Source organism: Papaver somniferum, chromosome 8 (genome assembly GCF_003573695.1).
Source record: "Papaver somniferum cultivar HN1 chromosome 8, ASM357369v1, whole genome shotgun sequence".
Classification (NCBI taxonomy): Eukaryota; Viridiplantae; Streptophyta; class Magnoliopsida; order Ranunculales; family Papaveraceae; genus Papaver; species Papaver somniferum.
This window is the reverse complement of record NC_039365.1, coordinates 86,496,387-86,512,128: the sequence shown is the minus strand read 5'-3', so window position 1 is coordinate 86,512,128 and position 15,742 is coordinate 86,496,387. Positions and strand designations below refer to the sequence as shown.

The following is a 15,742-nucleotide window of genomic DNA, read 5'->3' as shown; positions in this document are numbered from 1 at the left end:
AAAAAAAAAAAAAAAAAAAGCTTCCGAGTCGGCGGCTCCTTCAGGCGATTCTTAGGCGACTCCCCGAGGACATCAATCTTATCTCTCATTCAGGTGATTCTTTAGCTTTCTTCGATTTCAAATCCATACCAAATCTCCTTGTACATGTAGGTGTTGTCCTTAACTTGACATAGGTACTCCACGCACGTCTCCATGTTGAATTCTTAATGGATCCAGATGATTTTTCACAAAGGTAGTTCTACCATTTCCTTAACATTTGAGAAGAGTGAGAGAGAGAGAGAGCTATCTTCGTTCAAGTAACCGATTGAGTCGTAGCTCGCTCTTGGGTCTAAATTTTTTTCCCAAAGTGGACTCTCTCATATAGTACTGAACCTGTATGTTGTTGCTAGCGGAAAAAAAATTGTTCGCAAAGGCATAATAATTCTGTGTCCCGGCAATTCTACCACTTAGCATGTCATGCAAGTAAACCTAGTAGACATTGTAAGTATAACTTAGAAACATCACCTCGAGTCCATGGCCTTCGCTTTAATAACGATGTTTGAAAATGACATTGAACACTAGTATGTATGGGGTCAAAAGAATTTCATTGTTTGAAATGCATACTTGGTGGCTCCGTAATCCAAGATCTCAGTTGGTTTCAACTCCACTGCAAATGTTTTTGAGAACAGTTTCGAAACTCTACTACAAATGTTTGTTTTTGAGAGCAATTTCAAAACTCAAAAACGTTTGTAGTAAATTTCCTCCATAATGGGCTAACTTGGTGGACTAAATATATTGGACTTGGTGGACTAAATGCATCGACTTGGTGGACTAGATTACAACTTATACGGACTTAGTGGGTAATTATATGCGAAAGTTGAAGTTTCCTAAAATTTAGGAGGGGCTACAACCAGGTTTAGTCAACCTGTGCTTCCGCCCCCGAATCTAATAAAAGCAAACATAAACCAATTCATTTCCTATGCTGGTGAGATATTGAAAAGACTCGTACCGCCCCAAGACGAGCCTTGCCCTTTACAATGGCATATGGAATCTCCATTTTACGGCATAATGCTGGAAGCCAGACAACAAGCTCAATGGGATCAACATCGTGTGCAATAATAACCATTTGGGCCTTGTTCTGCACAAATTTATAGGAAAATGAAAATCACATGAAAACTTAATCGAAAAGCTTTTATAGTTGATTAAAAATATGAGGCATATGCATATTCTACCATGCGATTAGCTATTTCATTACCATATGACTAGAGAAGGACGATCCCGATGACTCTGAGTTGATGAGTCATCGTCCCTTTGTAACTTTACGCATAAAAGGTTCAGTTCTATAATGATTGATTGTATGCGAACATTGTTTGTGAACATTTGGATGCCATCGTGATCTACGTGTTCACAATCTGGCGCTAGAAATAGGGGCTCTGTCTTGGTAAAAGATTTATCTTATCCTGTAGCTTTACGCACTCTTTTTATTCCAAGCACCGTTCTTTGAAAATAACGGCGCCTGAAACAGCTTTAGCAAGCATCTTATGTTTTCAACAAACAACTCTATCGGTAGATCCACTTTCATTTTTATGGGATCTACGTTTTCAAAATACTTGCAAGTCTTTATCTTTGAAAAACAAATCTATGGGTAGATCCACTTTCATTTTTATGGGATCTACCTTTTCAAAATACTTGCAAGTCTTTACCTTTGAAAAAAAAATCTATGGGTAGATCCACTTTCATTTTTATGGGATCTACGTTTTCAAAATACTTGCAAATCTTTACCTTTAAAAAACAAATCTATGAGCAGATCCACCTTCATTCTTGTAGGATCTTCATTTTCAAGCTGTTATCTTCGTTATGGGATTTTCCCCACTTTCTGTAAATGCTCGGTTTAGACTAACGTATCTAACCCAACACGCGCGGATATCATTTCTTTGATGATAATTTTCTTGTGCACAAAAATAAAGAGAATCGAAGATGGAAAAAACAAAGGATGTAGGAAAAGTCAAAGCACCATCGAAAGATGCGCCAAGGACAACCCCGGTAATGGCGCGCAACAAACAAAAAGGCGAAAAGATAAAGGCAACATACCAGAGACAAAATGGAGCTGAGAGCACGATGCCTTTGGATGCCAGCGCAATAGCAGCGGAAGCATTGAAGGCCTCTAATGCCAAAGGGGGAGCCTCTAAAGCAGTAACATCCAGAGCAGGAGCCTCCAAAGTGACAGCAGCCACCCGGCCAAATGAACAGCGTGAAGGGATGACAGAGTCAGTAATACAGCAACCACTCTACGGGATGTCGCTCACCAACGAACCGAATCTGCCACTTCAAGTTAATCAACCTCTTCTGATAGAAAATCAACCCGCACAACAAGCCCCGCATATTTGACCCTCCGGTCCCGTTGATACAAATTGTTGGCGAAGATAACACCGCAGCGGCTGATGGACAAATGTAGGGGGGGACACCGAACCAAGGATCAAATCACTCTGTCCAGATGATGGCAGAGTTGGAAGAATTAAGGAAGAACCAGAGGGTATACGCGGACGCGGTAGCTCTACTGGCGCAGGAAAACCAACAACTCAAGGATAGGATCGCTCATAGCGCAGAAGTGGAAAATCCACACGACGAGGCTAACTCCATGTCACCGTTACTAAATCAAGACCGAAGGATGGTAGTGGACAATATGAACAACCCGCAGCCGCTAAACCAAAGAGATGCCAGAGGAAACCGAAGATCCGACCCAGATTACAATCCAGAGGACTCAGGTTACTTCGATAGCGAGATCCCGAGACTAGGAAGATCCATCATTCACCAGGAGCACCAGCTAGCGATGGAGAATCTTCGTGCGAAAATGATGTCGGAAATCAAGCAGTTGAAAGCCAAGCAGGGGGGCGGAACACTGGATTAAGTGATGAAGGAAGACAACACTACCCCGCTAACCCAGCGTTTAGCCAAAGTTCTCATCCCCCAGAAATGCTCTGTCCCAGCCTTCGAGTGTTACGACGGATCCAGTGATCCCGCTGCCCATCTTCGTTATTACAATCGAATCCTGGCCCAGTGGGATTATGACGATGCAATACTTTGCAGATATTTTCCTTCAAGTCTAAAAGGATCTGCGCTGTCCTGGTTCAATAACCTGCCACCGGACTCCATTGATTCCTATGACCAGCTCACTGAGAAGTTCTTGGCAACCTACATGTACAACAAGACCGTCAACACCGGAATGGACAAGCTCTTCTCGCTTGCAATTCGATATAAGGAGACAATCAAGGAATATACTGACAGATGGCACAACATCTGTCAGGCCATAGAGAACGTTGATCCAGTGGTCAGTATCAATTGCTACAAATGGGGGCTAGACAGGATGAACCCGCTATTCGTCGAGATTCATGGTACCATCCCCGCTATCGAAGGAGATCTTCGAGTAATCATATAAAAATATGCCAGGCTAGAGGAGATTCAGTGTGAAAATCCCAGAGCCCATACTCAAAGACCTCATCGAACCAACTCGGTGGAGCAAGCCAGCAGATCCAAAAGGGTCGGTTCTGGCGAACGGCCTAGCGAGGATAGGAAAGAACGAAGAAATGATCGTCGACGTGAGGATCGGAAATTCGAAGACCAGGTCTACACGAAGCTAAACGCCATCTACTCACGCATCCTAAGGGAGATCAAAGGACGGGAAAATCTTGAGTGGCCATGGTCCAAAGGGAAACAACCCCCGAGGTCCGAGAAATCTAAGGAATACTGCGAATATCATTGCTTCAATGGCCACCAGACCGATAAATGCAAAAACCTCAAGATAATGATACAAAAGATGATCAACGCAGGAGATCTCAAGCAGTACATACATAAAGTGGATACCGAAGATAGGACCAAACGAAGCAAGCAGGTTCAATTGCCTGAAGGAAACCGAACCCTTAACACCATATCATGCTCCGGAGCCGTAGGGCCTTCGCTAACAACGCAAATAGGGAAAAGGTTAAAGAAGCAATTTGAGGACTACTGTGAACTGTACAAAATCGATGGAGTGGAAGTAGACGAACACGAACATTGGATGGACGCACCTATGAATTTCGACGCTGAAGACATCGAAGAGGATATGGAAGATCACAATGATCCTTTGGTCCTCACGTTACCAGTAGCAGGATTCAATGTCAAGAAGATCCTCATCGACGGAGGGAGCTCAGTTAATGTTTTGTTTTATGACACATTCAAACAAATGGAGCTTAACGACGAGCAACTAATGTCTTCGTACTACACCATCTACGGGTTTAACGGGGCTCCTACGAAGCCATTAGGAGACATCGTCTTGCAAGTAAACGCAGGCCCCATGAAAGTGGATACACGATTCAGCGTGGTAGATGCTCCTTCCCCTTATAATGCCATCATTGGCCGAAGATGGGTGCACAATCTCAAAGGAGTAGCAACAACCTATCACCAGTACCTCAGGTTTCCGACACCCGAAGGAGTAATGGAAATAAAAGGAGATCAGGTTACCGCACGGGAATGCTAGGCTCTACAAAATCAGATCAATAACAAACAAGATGAGCAGCGGAAATCTCGAAGAGATCGAAACAAAGAGGCTGCGAAGGAAAAAACAATTGATCTTTACCTCGAAGAAATTTCTAGAAGGATCCTCACAAAGGAGAACATCATTTTAAACACCGAGGAGAGCACTTCAACAACAAAGGAGACTGAAGAGCCCACCAAATAGCAATTAAAGAATGTTCCTCTCCTTGGGTAACCAAAGCCCACGTTCACACCTGTAGAACCTGTGAAGGAGATCAACACAGGGACCAAAGAAAATCCGAAGATGATCAAGATAGGGACCATAATGCACAAAGAAAGAGAGATGTCCCTAATCAAGCTGCTCATGGAATACGCGGATATCTTTGCATGGAAACTAGGAGACATGCCAGGAATTGACCCAAAGATAATCCAACACGAACTCCGTATGAAGCCAAGGACACCACCTTTCAGGCAGAAAGTACGTAAAGTAGCACCAGAGTATCATAAAGCAATAGAGAAGGAACTCCGCAAGCTGTTAGAAGCAGAGTTCATCAAGGAAGTCAAATATCCGACATGGATCTCAAACATGGTCATCGTGCCGAAAAAGAATGGAGGAGTAAGGATATGTATCGATTTCACCAACCTCAATAAAGCATGTCCGAAGGATAGTTATCCACTCCCAAACATCGATCAACTGGTTGAAGCTGTCGAAGGATACGAAGAATTATCGTTCATGGATGGTTATTCTGGTTACAACCAAGTGGCGCTGGCAGAAGAAGATCAACAACACACAACATTCTACACCCCGCACGGCCTCTATTGCTACACGAGGATGCCCTTTGGACTTCGAAATGCAGGGGCAACATACCAGAGGATGGTTGATGCTATCTTCAAGCCATGGATCGGTAGCACCTTAGAAGTATATGTCGATGATATGCTCGTCAAAAGAAAGCTGCGCAAGGATCACCATCAAGATCTGAGGGATATCTTTGAAGCAATGAGGAAACACCATATGAAATTAAACCCCGAAAAATGCACATTCGGTGTCACCTTAGGGAAATTTCTTAGGTATCTAGTGACGAAGAGGGGCATCGAAGTAGATCCCGCGAAGATCCAGGCCATCGTAAAGATGCTGTCCCCGAAGAACCTAAAAGAAGTTCAAAATCTCAACGGATCCTTAGCAGCTCTGGGTAGATTTATCGCCAGGTCATCGGATAAATGCAAACATTTTTTCAACATCCTCAAAAAAGGGAGCAAGTACGAATGGACCGCTGAGTGCGAAGAATCTTTTCAAAAGATCAAGGAATACCTGGCCATGATCCCGATCCTACAAAAGCCTGATCCCGACGAGGTACTGGCCCTATACATAGCAGCAACAGAAGATGCAGTCAGCGCAATATTGGTTAAAACAAATACAAAGGTAGAGCAACCTATTTACTACGTCAGCAAAACCCTCAACGCGACAGAAAGAAACTATACGAAGATCGAGCAACTCATCTTGGCGCTAGTATGGGCTACCCAAAAGCTAAGGACATACTTTTTGACTCACTATATCCGTGTTCCATGCAAAACACCATTGGAGGCAGTTCTCAAAAGCGCTGGGAAAGTAGGAAGGATAGAAAAGTGGAACACCCACCTTGATCAGTTCAACATTATCCATGAAATCCAACACTCTCAAAAATCGCAAGTCTTGGAGGACTTCCTAGAAGATCTACCCCTGGACAATGACGAAGAAGTGAGGGGCATACCAGAAGTAGATGAAGGCAAAGACCCAGTCGATATTCTCGAGCCCTAAAACTAAAGACGATGGGAGGTTTTTGTTGACGGATCAAATTATAGGGAAGGTGCGGGCATAAACATCGTAATCACCACCCCAACTGGAGATAGGATCGTGCATGCGTTGAGCTTGGAATTCAAAGGGCATACCAATAACATCGTCGAATACGAAGATGTGGTACACGCTCTTCGATTAATAATAGAAATGGGAATAACCGATGTACGACTGACAAGTGATTCGCAACTGGTCATACGACAAATAGGGTTATAATACAATGTCTACGATGAGACCCTTTCAGCATACATGGCTCTGGTCCAGACTCTGGCATCCCAAATACCAACTATCAAATTCCGGCACTTAGGCAGAAAGGAACTCAGGCACGCTGACGCCTTAGCTTATATATCATCCATGCTGAGAGAAGAAGGTATCAAGGCAATCAAGATAACTAGAGTATACGAACCCTCAGTCATCCCTCAGGAAGCCTTCGCTGCAAATCGTAAAGACGATGTAGGGGAGGATATCGCTGACGATGACGTAGGAGAAGACATAACTGACGACTTTCATGAAGAAAATATCATGAAAAGAGCCAACGAAGACGAAGATTTCAAGAACGAAGAAGATTGGAGAACCGAAGTTCACCTTTTCCTCAAAGAAGGGACGCTGCCTGCGGACTTCAAACAAGCTAGGAAGGTGCAGTCGAAGGCAGGAAGGTATGACCCGCGGGATGGAATCTTATACAAAAAGTCTTTCATTGGACCATTGTTACGCTGCCTGTCACGAGAAGAAGGGCATCGGGTGTTGAAAGACATACACTACGGAGACGCGGGCAACCATAACGGAATGAGATCGTTAGCAGATAAGACAAAAATGCAGGGGTATTACTGGCCAACAATGATACGAGATGCTGCGAGAATGTCAAGGAGATGTGAGGAATGCCAGCGCTTTGCTAAAAGAATCCACGCACCTGCAACAAAACTGAATTCGGTGGATAGTCCATGGCCTTTCTCAAAGTGGGGCATAAATATCGTGGGACCCCTGATCGAAGGATCGGGAAAAGATGATTCTTGATAGTAGCACAGACTATTTTAGTAAATGGGTAGAAGCTAAGGCCCTAGCAAGAATACGGGACTCGGATGTTTTCACGTTCATCTTCCAAAACATTATTTGCAGGTTTGGCATCCCAGCGGAGATTGTCTCTGACAATGGCAAGTAGCTGCAAGGGAAGAACATCGACATGCTCTTTGATACCTTGAAGATCAGAAAGAACAAATCGACCCCCATATATCCTCAAAGCAATGTCCAAGAAGAAGCCACGAACAAGACCCTTTCCCTCATACTCAAAAAGCAGTTGGACGAACACAAGGGACGATGGTGTGAGCAATTACACAATGTGTTATGGGAATACCGAACAACCCGAAGGTCGGACACAGGGGAATCACTGTTCCTCCTCACCTACGGAGCGGAAGCAGTCATCCCAACAGAGATCATCATGCTAACCACGAAGACCGAAGCATGGTAGAAGAACCTCACAACGGATATGATGCTGGAAAGGCTCGATGATATCGAAGAAAGAAGGGAAACAGCGCCAGAAGATGGAGAATCACCAACGAAGACTGGCGAGGGAGTACAATAAAAGGGTTAAGCTTATAAACTTTGTAGAAGGACAGTATATGCTGAGAACCATACCCCAATACAAGCGAGAGAAGAAATGGGGTAAACTAGAACCAACATGGAGAGGACCTTTTGTCATACATGATATTGCAGGGAGTGGATTCTACTACCTGCGTAACTTAAAAGGAGAAGTCCTCAGACACCTGGGAAATGCGAAGTATTTCAAGCCTTACCATCCATAAAAAGCAACGTAGTTCTGCACATGCGTGAAGAGCACCAGAAGAAGAAGACGACGTACCCGCTTGACATGTTTCTATCTCTAGACGAGGAATAGCAGACCTCAACTCATCAATCAAACAAGTTTTTTGCAAGATTCCTATTGGGGAAAGTAACTATTTACAATCAATAAAGACAGCGTATCAGCGGAATGAATGCCTGTAAATATATTAATAACGCATTACATACCCGGGAATGCTGCATCAATCCAACACGATTTTTACAAGGTCTCTATTGGGTAAAGTAACTATTTACAATCTCTCGGGACTCCCCTATCAGTGTCTATGAGTTTAGGACCATGTGGAAGGCTTCCAACAGAAAGAGATACCCAACCAACTAATAAGGCAGCGTATCAGCGGATTGAATACATGTGAATATTTTAATAACGCATTACATACCCGGGAACGCTGCATCAACCCCCACCGTCCGTTAATCCCCTGGCCAAGGATTAACCAACGGGGTGACAGGTCCAAAGTCAGTAACGAAGGTGCACATCCTCGTTATTGCAACCAAACACTTTCTACTACATAATTCATTCATTCTGATTGACTATATTTGTGTACTGTCTAAAAAAGTAATTGAATTAACCGTGCAGAAAAATCAGAAGTGTACATACTCAAACAAAAGATGATCTATCCCATGAAAGTTGATTACAATTTCGGGAAGTCAAGCAAAAAACACAAAATACAGCAAAAATTGGCTCGAAGCCAAGTAATCAACGAAGATCAACGGCCTGCGACTAAGACCCTACTTCCCCATAGAATACCCAGCGTTATCAGCGGGATCTTTCTGCTGAGGTGAAGGAACACTTCCACCCGACGAAGGACCAGAATAATAAGCTAAGGGCTCGGGCATTGGGCGACGAGGATACTCCTTGACAATACCATATTCTTTCTTAAGACCTTTCTCAATTTTATACAGACTCTTGTTGATCTCCTCGGCAAGCTGGCAGCGGGCTTTATAAGTAATCACGGTGGTCTTCAGCTCAGATTGTGATAGCGCAGATGTCAGACGAGTCACCTCCTTAGCCGCCTCCTTCGCCGCTTCATCCCGAGACTTAGCCAACCCTTCGTAATAATTGGTCTAACGTTGCTGCTGCACTAGGGCAGATTGAGCCTTTTGAAGCTTTTCATTTGCGAGGTCAAGCTATCTCTCGAGCTCTGAAAAAGAAGACAAAAATAAGTTAGAAACCAGAACCACAGAACTGTTCGCGGCCAAATAAATGTATACCTTCGACTCTAGCCGAAGCTATCTCATATTCATTAACTACAGCGTCCCGAGCATCATCAAGAAAATCATACTCGTCTGAAATTTTCTTATAATCCAACCGAAGATTCGTAAGAGCGAATTGACACTCATCCAACTCTACCTGCTTCATGGAGTCCAAATGGCGAAGGTGGTTGACTTCGTTATTCATCTCTTCTATGCCCTTGGTAAGCCTGTACATGTTAACTTCGATATCTTTTTCAGAACCCACTAAACGAGCAACATCATCCCGAGAAGCGGTTAAAGCATTACTAAGGGCATGAGCCTCGGCTCTGGCATCATCTCTCTCCCGAACAAGCCGTTGTATATAATCCTTCACTTCAGGATCATGGGACGAACGAGCTTGACGTAATTATTCTTCCAAGTGTGTCACCTTAGCCTCCAAGCTAGTAGAATTTTCACGAGCAACATGTAGGTTCTCACGAGTCCACAATAGAGTGTCATTAAACTGACGACGATCGGTATTGTAACCGTTCTGCATATCAACCATTTGGATCCGCCTTTCTCGCCACTCAGCTACTAGGGTATTATGCTCATTGGCCCGAGCGTTCCATTTATCGGCTTCACATTTAATTTTCTCAACTAATTCTCTGATCCGGGTAGTTTGCCGAGTCCTCTCATTCCAAAGCCATATCAATTCTCTGTTGTCACCCGATGAAGATAGGGCGGGGAGATTCAAACATCACACTAAGAAGACGGAAGGGAGAGACGAAGAGGAGAGTAGGAAAAGAAAACAAACCTTTAGAAGACAAAGAATCTTTTTGGGGCTTCTCCAACTCACTACGAACCGATGCAAGATCAACACGAAGATTCTCCTCTTCGGCTCCGAGCTGCTCCTTCCCCTTCAGATGGTTCTTCAACTCCAATATCTCCTTGTCCTTAGCAGCAATAAGCACTTCAGCAGCGTTCAACTCTTCTTCCCTATGAAGAAGCTTCCCCTCAAGCTTGAGGGCCTTCGCCTTGAAGAATTGGTACAGAGTGTTGTTGCAATGTCCACTTCTCATTATCTACGATAATGATGAAAAAATTATAACTATTAATACAAAGGTATGTCAACAATAAAAGAAGGAACCTATGATAACTTACTTCAAGAACACGCTGTTGGGGATAACCATACTGGTACCCATCAGCGATAACCATCAATTCAACAACAGAAGAAGGGGGATCGACCAGTAAGCTGGTAGAAGTAGCTCCCAATTCGTTCTTCCAACTTTCGACAACGTCATCGGGAGACGACAGCTGCATCCTTTGGCGGGTAAAGGCATCGGAGTTTTTCTCACCAGGTATCACTGGGGCAGGGTTCGGCACAAACATCCGATTTTTCTTCATCAGCCAATCCAGTGTGGCATCATCACCATCCTGCATCAGGGCTCTATCAAAAGCCTCCGAAGATGGACTAGCGGAAGTGCCAATATCATCCGCGTCCCCCTGACCAGTGGAACACTTCTTGGCCCTGGCCTCCTCGTTAACACGAGTTTCATCACCCAAATTTCCCTCTTGACCAGCTGCCTTTTCGCCACCGGCCCCAACATCCTCTTCATCACCGGTTCCAGCTTCCTTTTCTCCACCATCCTCGGTTTCTACCCCACCAGCGGTTTTCTCACCTTCGTCCCCAAGGACATCCCAGTTATCATTCGGCGAAAGCAAAGAAAACTCCTCAGCTAGTCCCATGGTAGCGTTAATATCCATCGGACCCCCAGCGGAATGAATCTTACCAAAAGAAAATTCTGGGGAAGGATTTGTTGGATGAGGCTCAACATCCCCATTGTGCTGGTCTTTCACCGATCTAATAGGAGGATCGTTCATCGGAATGTCAGGCGTAACTCTCTCTTCGTGGGTACCACCATCTTTTCTTTCATCCTTCTCATGATTAGGAGGGGAAGTATCTATTCGTTCCTCATCATCGGTAACCTCCTCTTCGTCCTCAACATCTTCATCATTCACGGGGCTGTTAACCTCATCCTGAAAGTCTACCTCCTCCGCAGGGGCAGTAGAAGACTGAACCGCGCCAATATTATTTTTCTTCTTTGCCTAAGGATATAACACTCAACACATCAAAACGACGACTATTTACCTTAAACTAAGAAGAAAAGGGGTAACATAAGGGACCATACCTTAGCAACGACATTACCCTTCGGAGGAAGGACGACATCAGAGCTTTCATCTTCGTCAGCAGCGTCAATGGCATATTCGAACTTCATGCCATCGAAGTTCAAGCGCCAGGGGCAGAAGTCACCATAGCGAGCGGGAGCGCTATCACGAGGTTGACTATTAGCGGTAGGACACCATCCCCGCGGACCAGGTACCCAGACGTAAGCCCAAGGACCGACAACTTCAATAACGGTGGCATGACACTCATAGTCATGGTCACGTTTGAGCTTTTCACGATTAGGAAAGAGTTTCTGCTGAGAAGTCCCTTCGGTACCAGGAACGTAGCGAAGCTTTGAATCACTCACCTCACTTAAGAGGAAAACTTCACCACGAGAAGCAGGAACTGAACAAAAACCTACACTCCAAGCCTTGCGGTTCCTACTGTTGACATAATCCCCAAAAGAGGCATTAAAGTTTGCAGGAGTATACAAGTCTCTCTTGCCGGGATCGGGAGCATAGCAGGTCATCGTCGTTTCACCATGACTACGAAGATAACACTCCCTCAAGGTCCGAAGATAGTTCCCACTTATCTACACCACTGAACGACAATGAGTATTGTGGGTGGAACCTTCGCGATCAGGCAGAACATCATAGTAAAAAGAATCACCCGACTTATACAAGGGCAGCATAGACCCGCCTTGAAGGCTACTATAGTAGTCAACAAGTGAAACTCATCGTACTTATAGTTCACAATCATATCATAGGAAAGATCGTCATCTGGCGCAAAGAACTTGAAATCAAAAAATTCAAGGCCATGCTTCTTTTTGAACACTTCAAGGTCCACATGCTTGAAGGTGACCTTCTTATTCCCCACTGAAATACTTCGTATCATTGGAGCAACGTTAGAGTCATCAGGCTCGTTCAACAATGGCTTCTTCGCTTTTGGAGGACTTAGATCAGAGCCTTTTCTTTTGACCGGTGAATTCCTGGGAGGGTCCGCTGTGGGAACCGTAGATCTTGAAGAAGACTCCTTCACCAGAGGAATGGATTGCGAAGCTCTAGGTCTCGAATGCATCGACGCCTGAGGCAACAGGGATTGAAGAGGAAGAACATTTAATGGTTCAGCACGCTGAGGAGAAGGTTGTTGCACAACCTTCGGATCAACACGCTGGGGAGAAGGTTGCTGAACACCCTTTGGATCAGCACGCAGAGAAGAGGGGTTAGACACTGGACGGTTAACCGCATACCGAGACCCCTTCGGTGGATCTTCTTTCTTCGTAATAGAAACCTTCAGACCTGAAGATGATGGAACTTTCTGGGCTCGCGGATCTGGTTGCGAAGACCTTGGCGGACCACCCTTTGGCGGAGATATATCAGGACTTCTATGTGGGGATCTGTAGGGGCTTGACGACGGAGTTTGATAGGGAACCCGATGACGATCAGCCATATCTACGAAGGGGCACAAAAACAAAATAAAGGTTAAAACAGAGAAGGAAATAAATCAAAATATTAGGGTTTGGCAACCTTTACAAACTCATCAGGAATATCACTCAGAAATTCTAAAAACCGCAAGATACAAAACCCCGAAGTATTACTGGATATGGAAAACAAGGTAAAATCACCGAAAGGAAGTCCCCCGGCTTCGTGATAAAGAACAAGGGCAAGTATATATACTTTGATATATTTTTTCTTCATCACGAAACCAAGAACACACAAGCAGAAGATTAACAGTCAATCAAAATCAAAATAAAGACAATCTCATACCTCAATCAGGAACGCCTCGGTGAAAACGCAGAGGATCCGCGGAAACCAAGTGAACAGTAACGACCAAAAACTCTAGACGTCTGTAAATCAAACTAGCAGGAATTAATGACTGAAGAACAACGAAGAAGAAGGAGAAAGAAGTCCAGAGAATGAACTGACAAGGGAATGAAAGAATAAAATTTATTTCACTAATACCTTCCCTCCTACTTATAGCATGCAAAAAGTTAAAACCGTCCCATGACTCAAGAAGGAGTTAATGCTGATAGTGGTAAACGTGCCCTTATTTCTAGGGGAAGTTATTATGGACAGATGAAGAATTGGAGAAGACCGTTTTCTTCCAATTTTGACTAAACATCCAAATCATAAGAAAAGAGGCAAATTGTATACACACAATTCATCACTCGCCACGTGTCCAAGGAGATACACGTGGAGGACACACGGCTAGAGGCATCAAGATACGATGCCACATACCAACATCCAAGGAATGTCTAACAGTTGTATGTGATCATCCTTGAACTAATCCAACGGCTGAGAACCATGGAGCACTGAAGGAACGAGCCACCGCGAAGTACTGAAGATCACCCAAAGATATGCTTTATCTCATCTCAAGGCATACCCAAGACCAACGGCTAAGATTAGCTCCACTGACGAAGACATGACAGGGGCATCAGACATCTGTCTGACGCGTGCAGACCTCCCCAACCACCCGCATTAAATACCTTAGGCATATGGTACGTGTCAATCGATCTATGGAAGAGAACTAGGTGGTTCATCGTCATCGAGCATAACCGCTGGGGGCATCAGTTAGGAACGAAGACACCAGCGGCATCGGAACAAAGAACGAGAAGATAAGGTTGTAATTGTCCCTGACAGTGGACCCCATGTATCAACTCTATAAATACCCTTCTCCACCAAGAGAGAAGGGGGCGACCAATTCTTGGTAAACATAGGAGAGAGATAAATAGGAAGAGTAAGTATGAGTTCCTTTTCCCTTTCTAGCTTCCTATTTCAGATAAAGTCATTTGACTATCTTTGTAACTCCCAACTACATAGTGAAACACCAACCCCCGTGAATGTAGGCCTTAGTGCTGAACCACGTAAATCACCATCTCATTTACATTCAGCACTTTATATTATGTCTTTATATGTATGCTTCGATTTATTATTTATTCTACCATGCGATTAGCTATTTCATTACCATATGACTAGACAAGGACGAGCCCGATGGCTCTGAGTCGATGAGTCATCGTCTCTTTGTAACTTTACGCATAATAGGTTCAATTCTATAATGATTAATTGTATGCGAACATTGTTTGTGAACATTTGGATGCCATCGTGATCTATGTGTTCATACAACTTGAGCCCTTTTCAACAGCCTTTCCTTCTTAGCAGCCTTGTCTTCAGGTCTGTACTTCAGCAACATCTTGAAAAAGATTTGTGGCAGCAACAGTAAAACGTTAGGCGATGGAATAAAAACACGAAATACAGCTGATAAAAATGCCAAAGGGAAATCAGTCACCAAATGAATGGCATACCAAGGTTCTTGACAAGTGTTTTGGTAAACTGGTTCAAAGCAGGTGGAACCTTCAATCGTTGCTTCAAAATCCTTCGCTGCCTCTGGATACGAACAACCTTGGGACATTTAACGGATCTATGAAGATCCGTTTTTGGAGGTAAAGCACCACCAATACCAAATTGTTTTGGGCGCTTCTCAAACAAAGGATTAACAACTTTTTCCTGTAAGAGAAAAAAATCCAAATGCATCATTGGACTATGGAACTTTGACCACTTATAATACACAATACTGAAAAAGAAATACTCTACGCACTAAATTCAACATAATGGGCAACCTAAGCATCTAACTTGATTTGAATAAAGCTGCGTTACTGTCTAAAAGTTGGCGCTAATACAGATTAAATCAACAATTTTCCATAAAATAAAAGAATATGAATTACTCAGTTTAGAGCACCAAACTAATGCATCAAATCCACATTGGGGGAAAAGGAAAACTTCAGGTAGTGCTCACTGCTCACTAGTTAAGCATCTACAACCTAGTACTGCAAGCTCCATCCACTATCAAACTTGTTATCAAAATATTACTAGATACTTTTCTAAGTCTCTATTAACAGAAAAAAATATACTCCATCTAAAACGAAAGACCATAAGCATATTATAGAACATTGATTATACAGTTATTGCTTGGCTGAACACAAGACCAAAAGCTGATTCTGACCAAATAAATATTCTCCAATATACAGAAGAAGAAAAAAACAAATCAAAAACTTACCGTCTTTTTCTTGGCGGCTACAGGGTCTTAACACCTCTTGTGGGAGCGTGCAAAATATCTAGATTTCAGAATATTAATCAAAATAAGATTTTTCATTGAATCGCATCACCTAAACATATAATTGTATAAATCAAATACACAAATCTGCGGTATACACTAAGGGTTGATGAAAAACAACACAA

At 43.6% G+C, this 15,742-nt stretch overlaps 2 protein-coding genes across 2 annotated transcripts; both read left to right on the top strand.

Moving 5' to 3' along the window:
- The first annotated feature begins 3,781 nt into the window (after positions 1-3,781).
- LOC113305735 lies at positions 3,782-4,492 on the top strand. The gene has a single exon (XM_026554741.1). The coding sequence runs from the start codon at positions 3,782-3,784 to the stop codon at positions 4,490-4,492; it is 711 nt and encodes a 236-aa protein (XP_026410526.1).
- A 2,076-nt stretch (positions 4,493-6,568) lies between these two features.
- On the top strand, positions 6,569-7,333 carry LOC113305734. The gene has a single exon (XM_026554740.1). The coding sequence runs from the start codon at positions 6,569-6,571 to the stop codon at positions 7,331-7,333; it is 765 nt and encodes a 254-aa protein (XP_026410525.1).
- The last annotated feature ends 8,409 nt before the right edge of the window (positions 7,334-15,742 follow it).

Bases quoted from the DNA above. Each gene is read 5' to 3' on its own strand.
- LOC113305735 (XM_026554741.1), top strand. From the start codon at position 3,782: ATGATACAAAAGATGATCAACGCAGGAGATCTCAAGCAGTACATACAT.
- LOC113305734 (XM_026554740.1), top strand. From the start codon at position 6,569: ATGGCTCTGGTCCAGACTCTGGCATCCCAAATACCAACTATCAAATTC.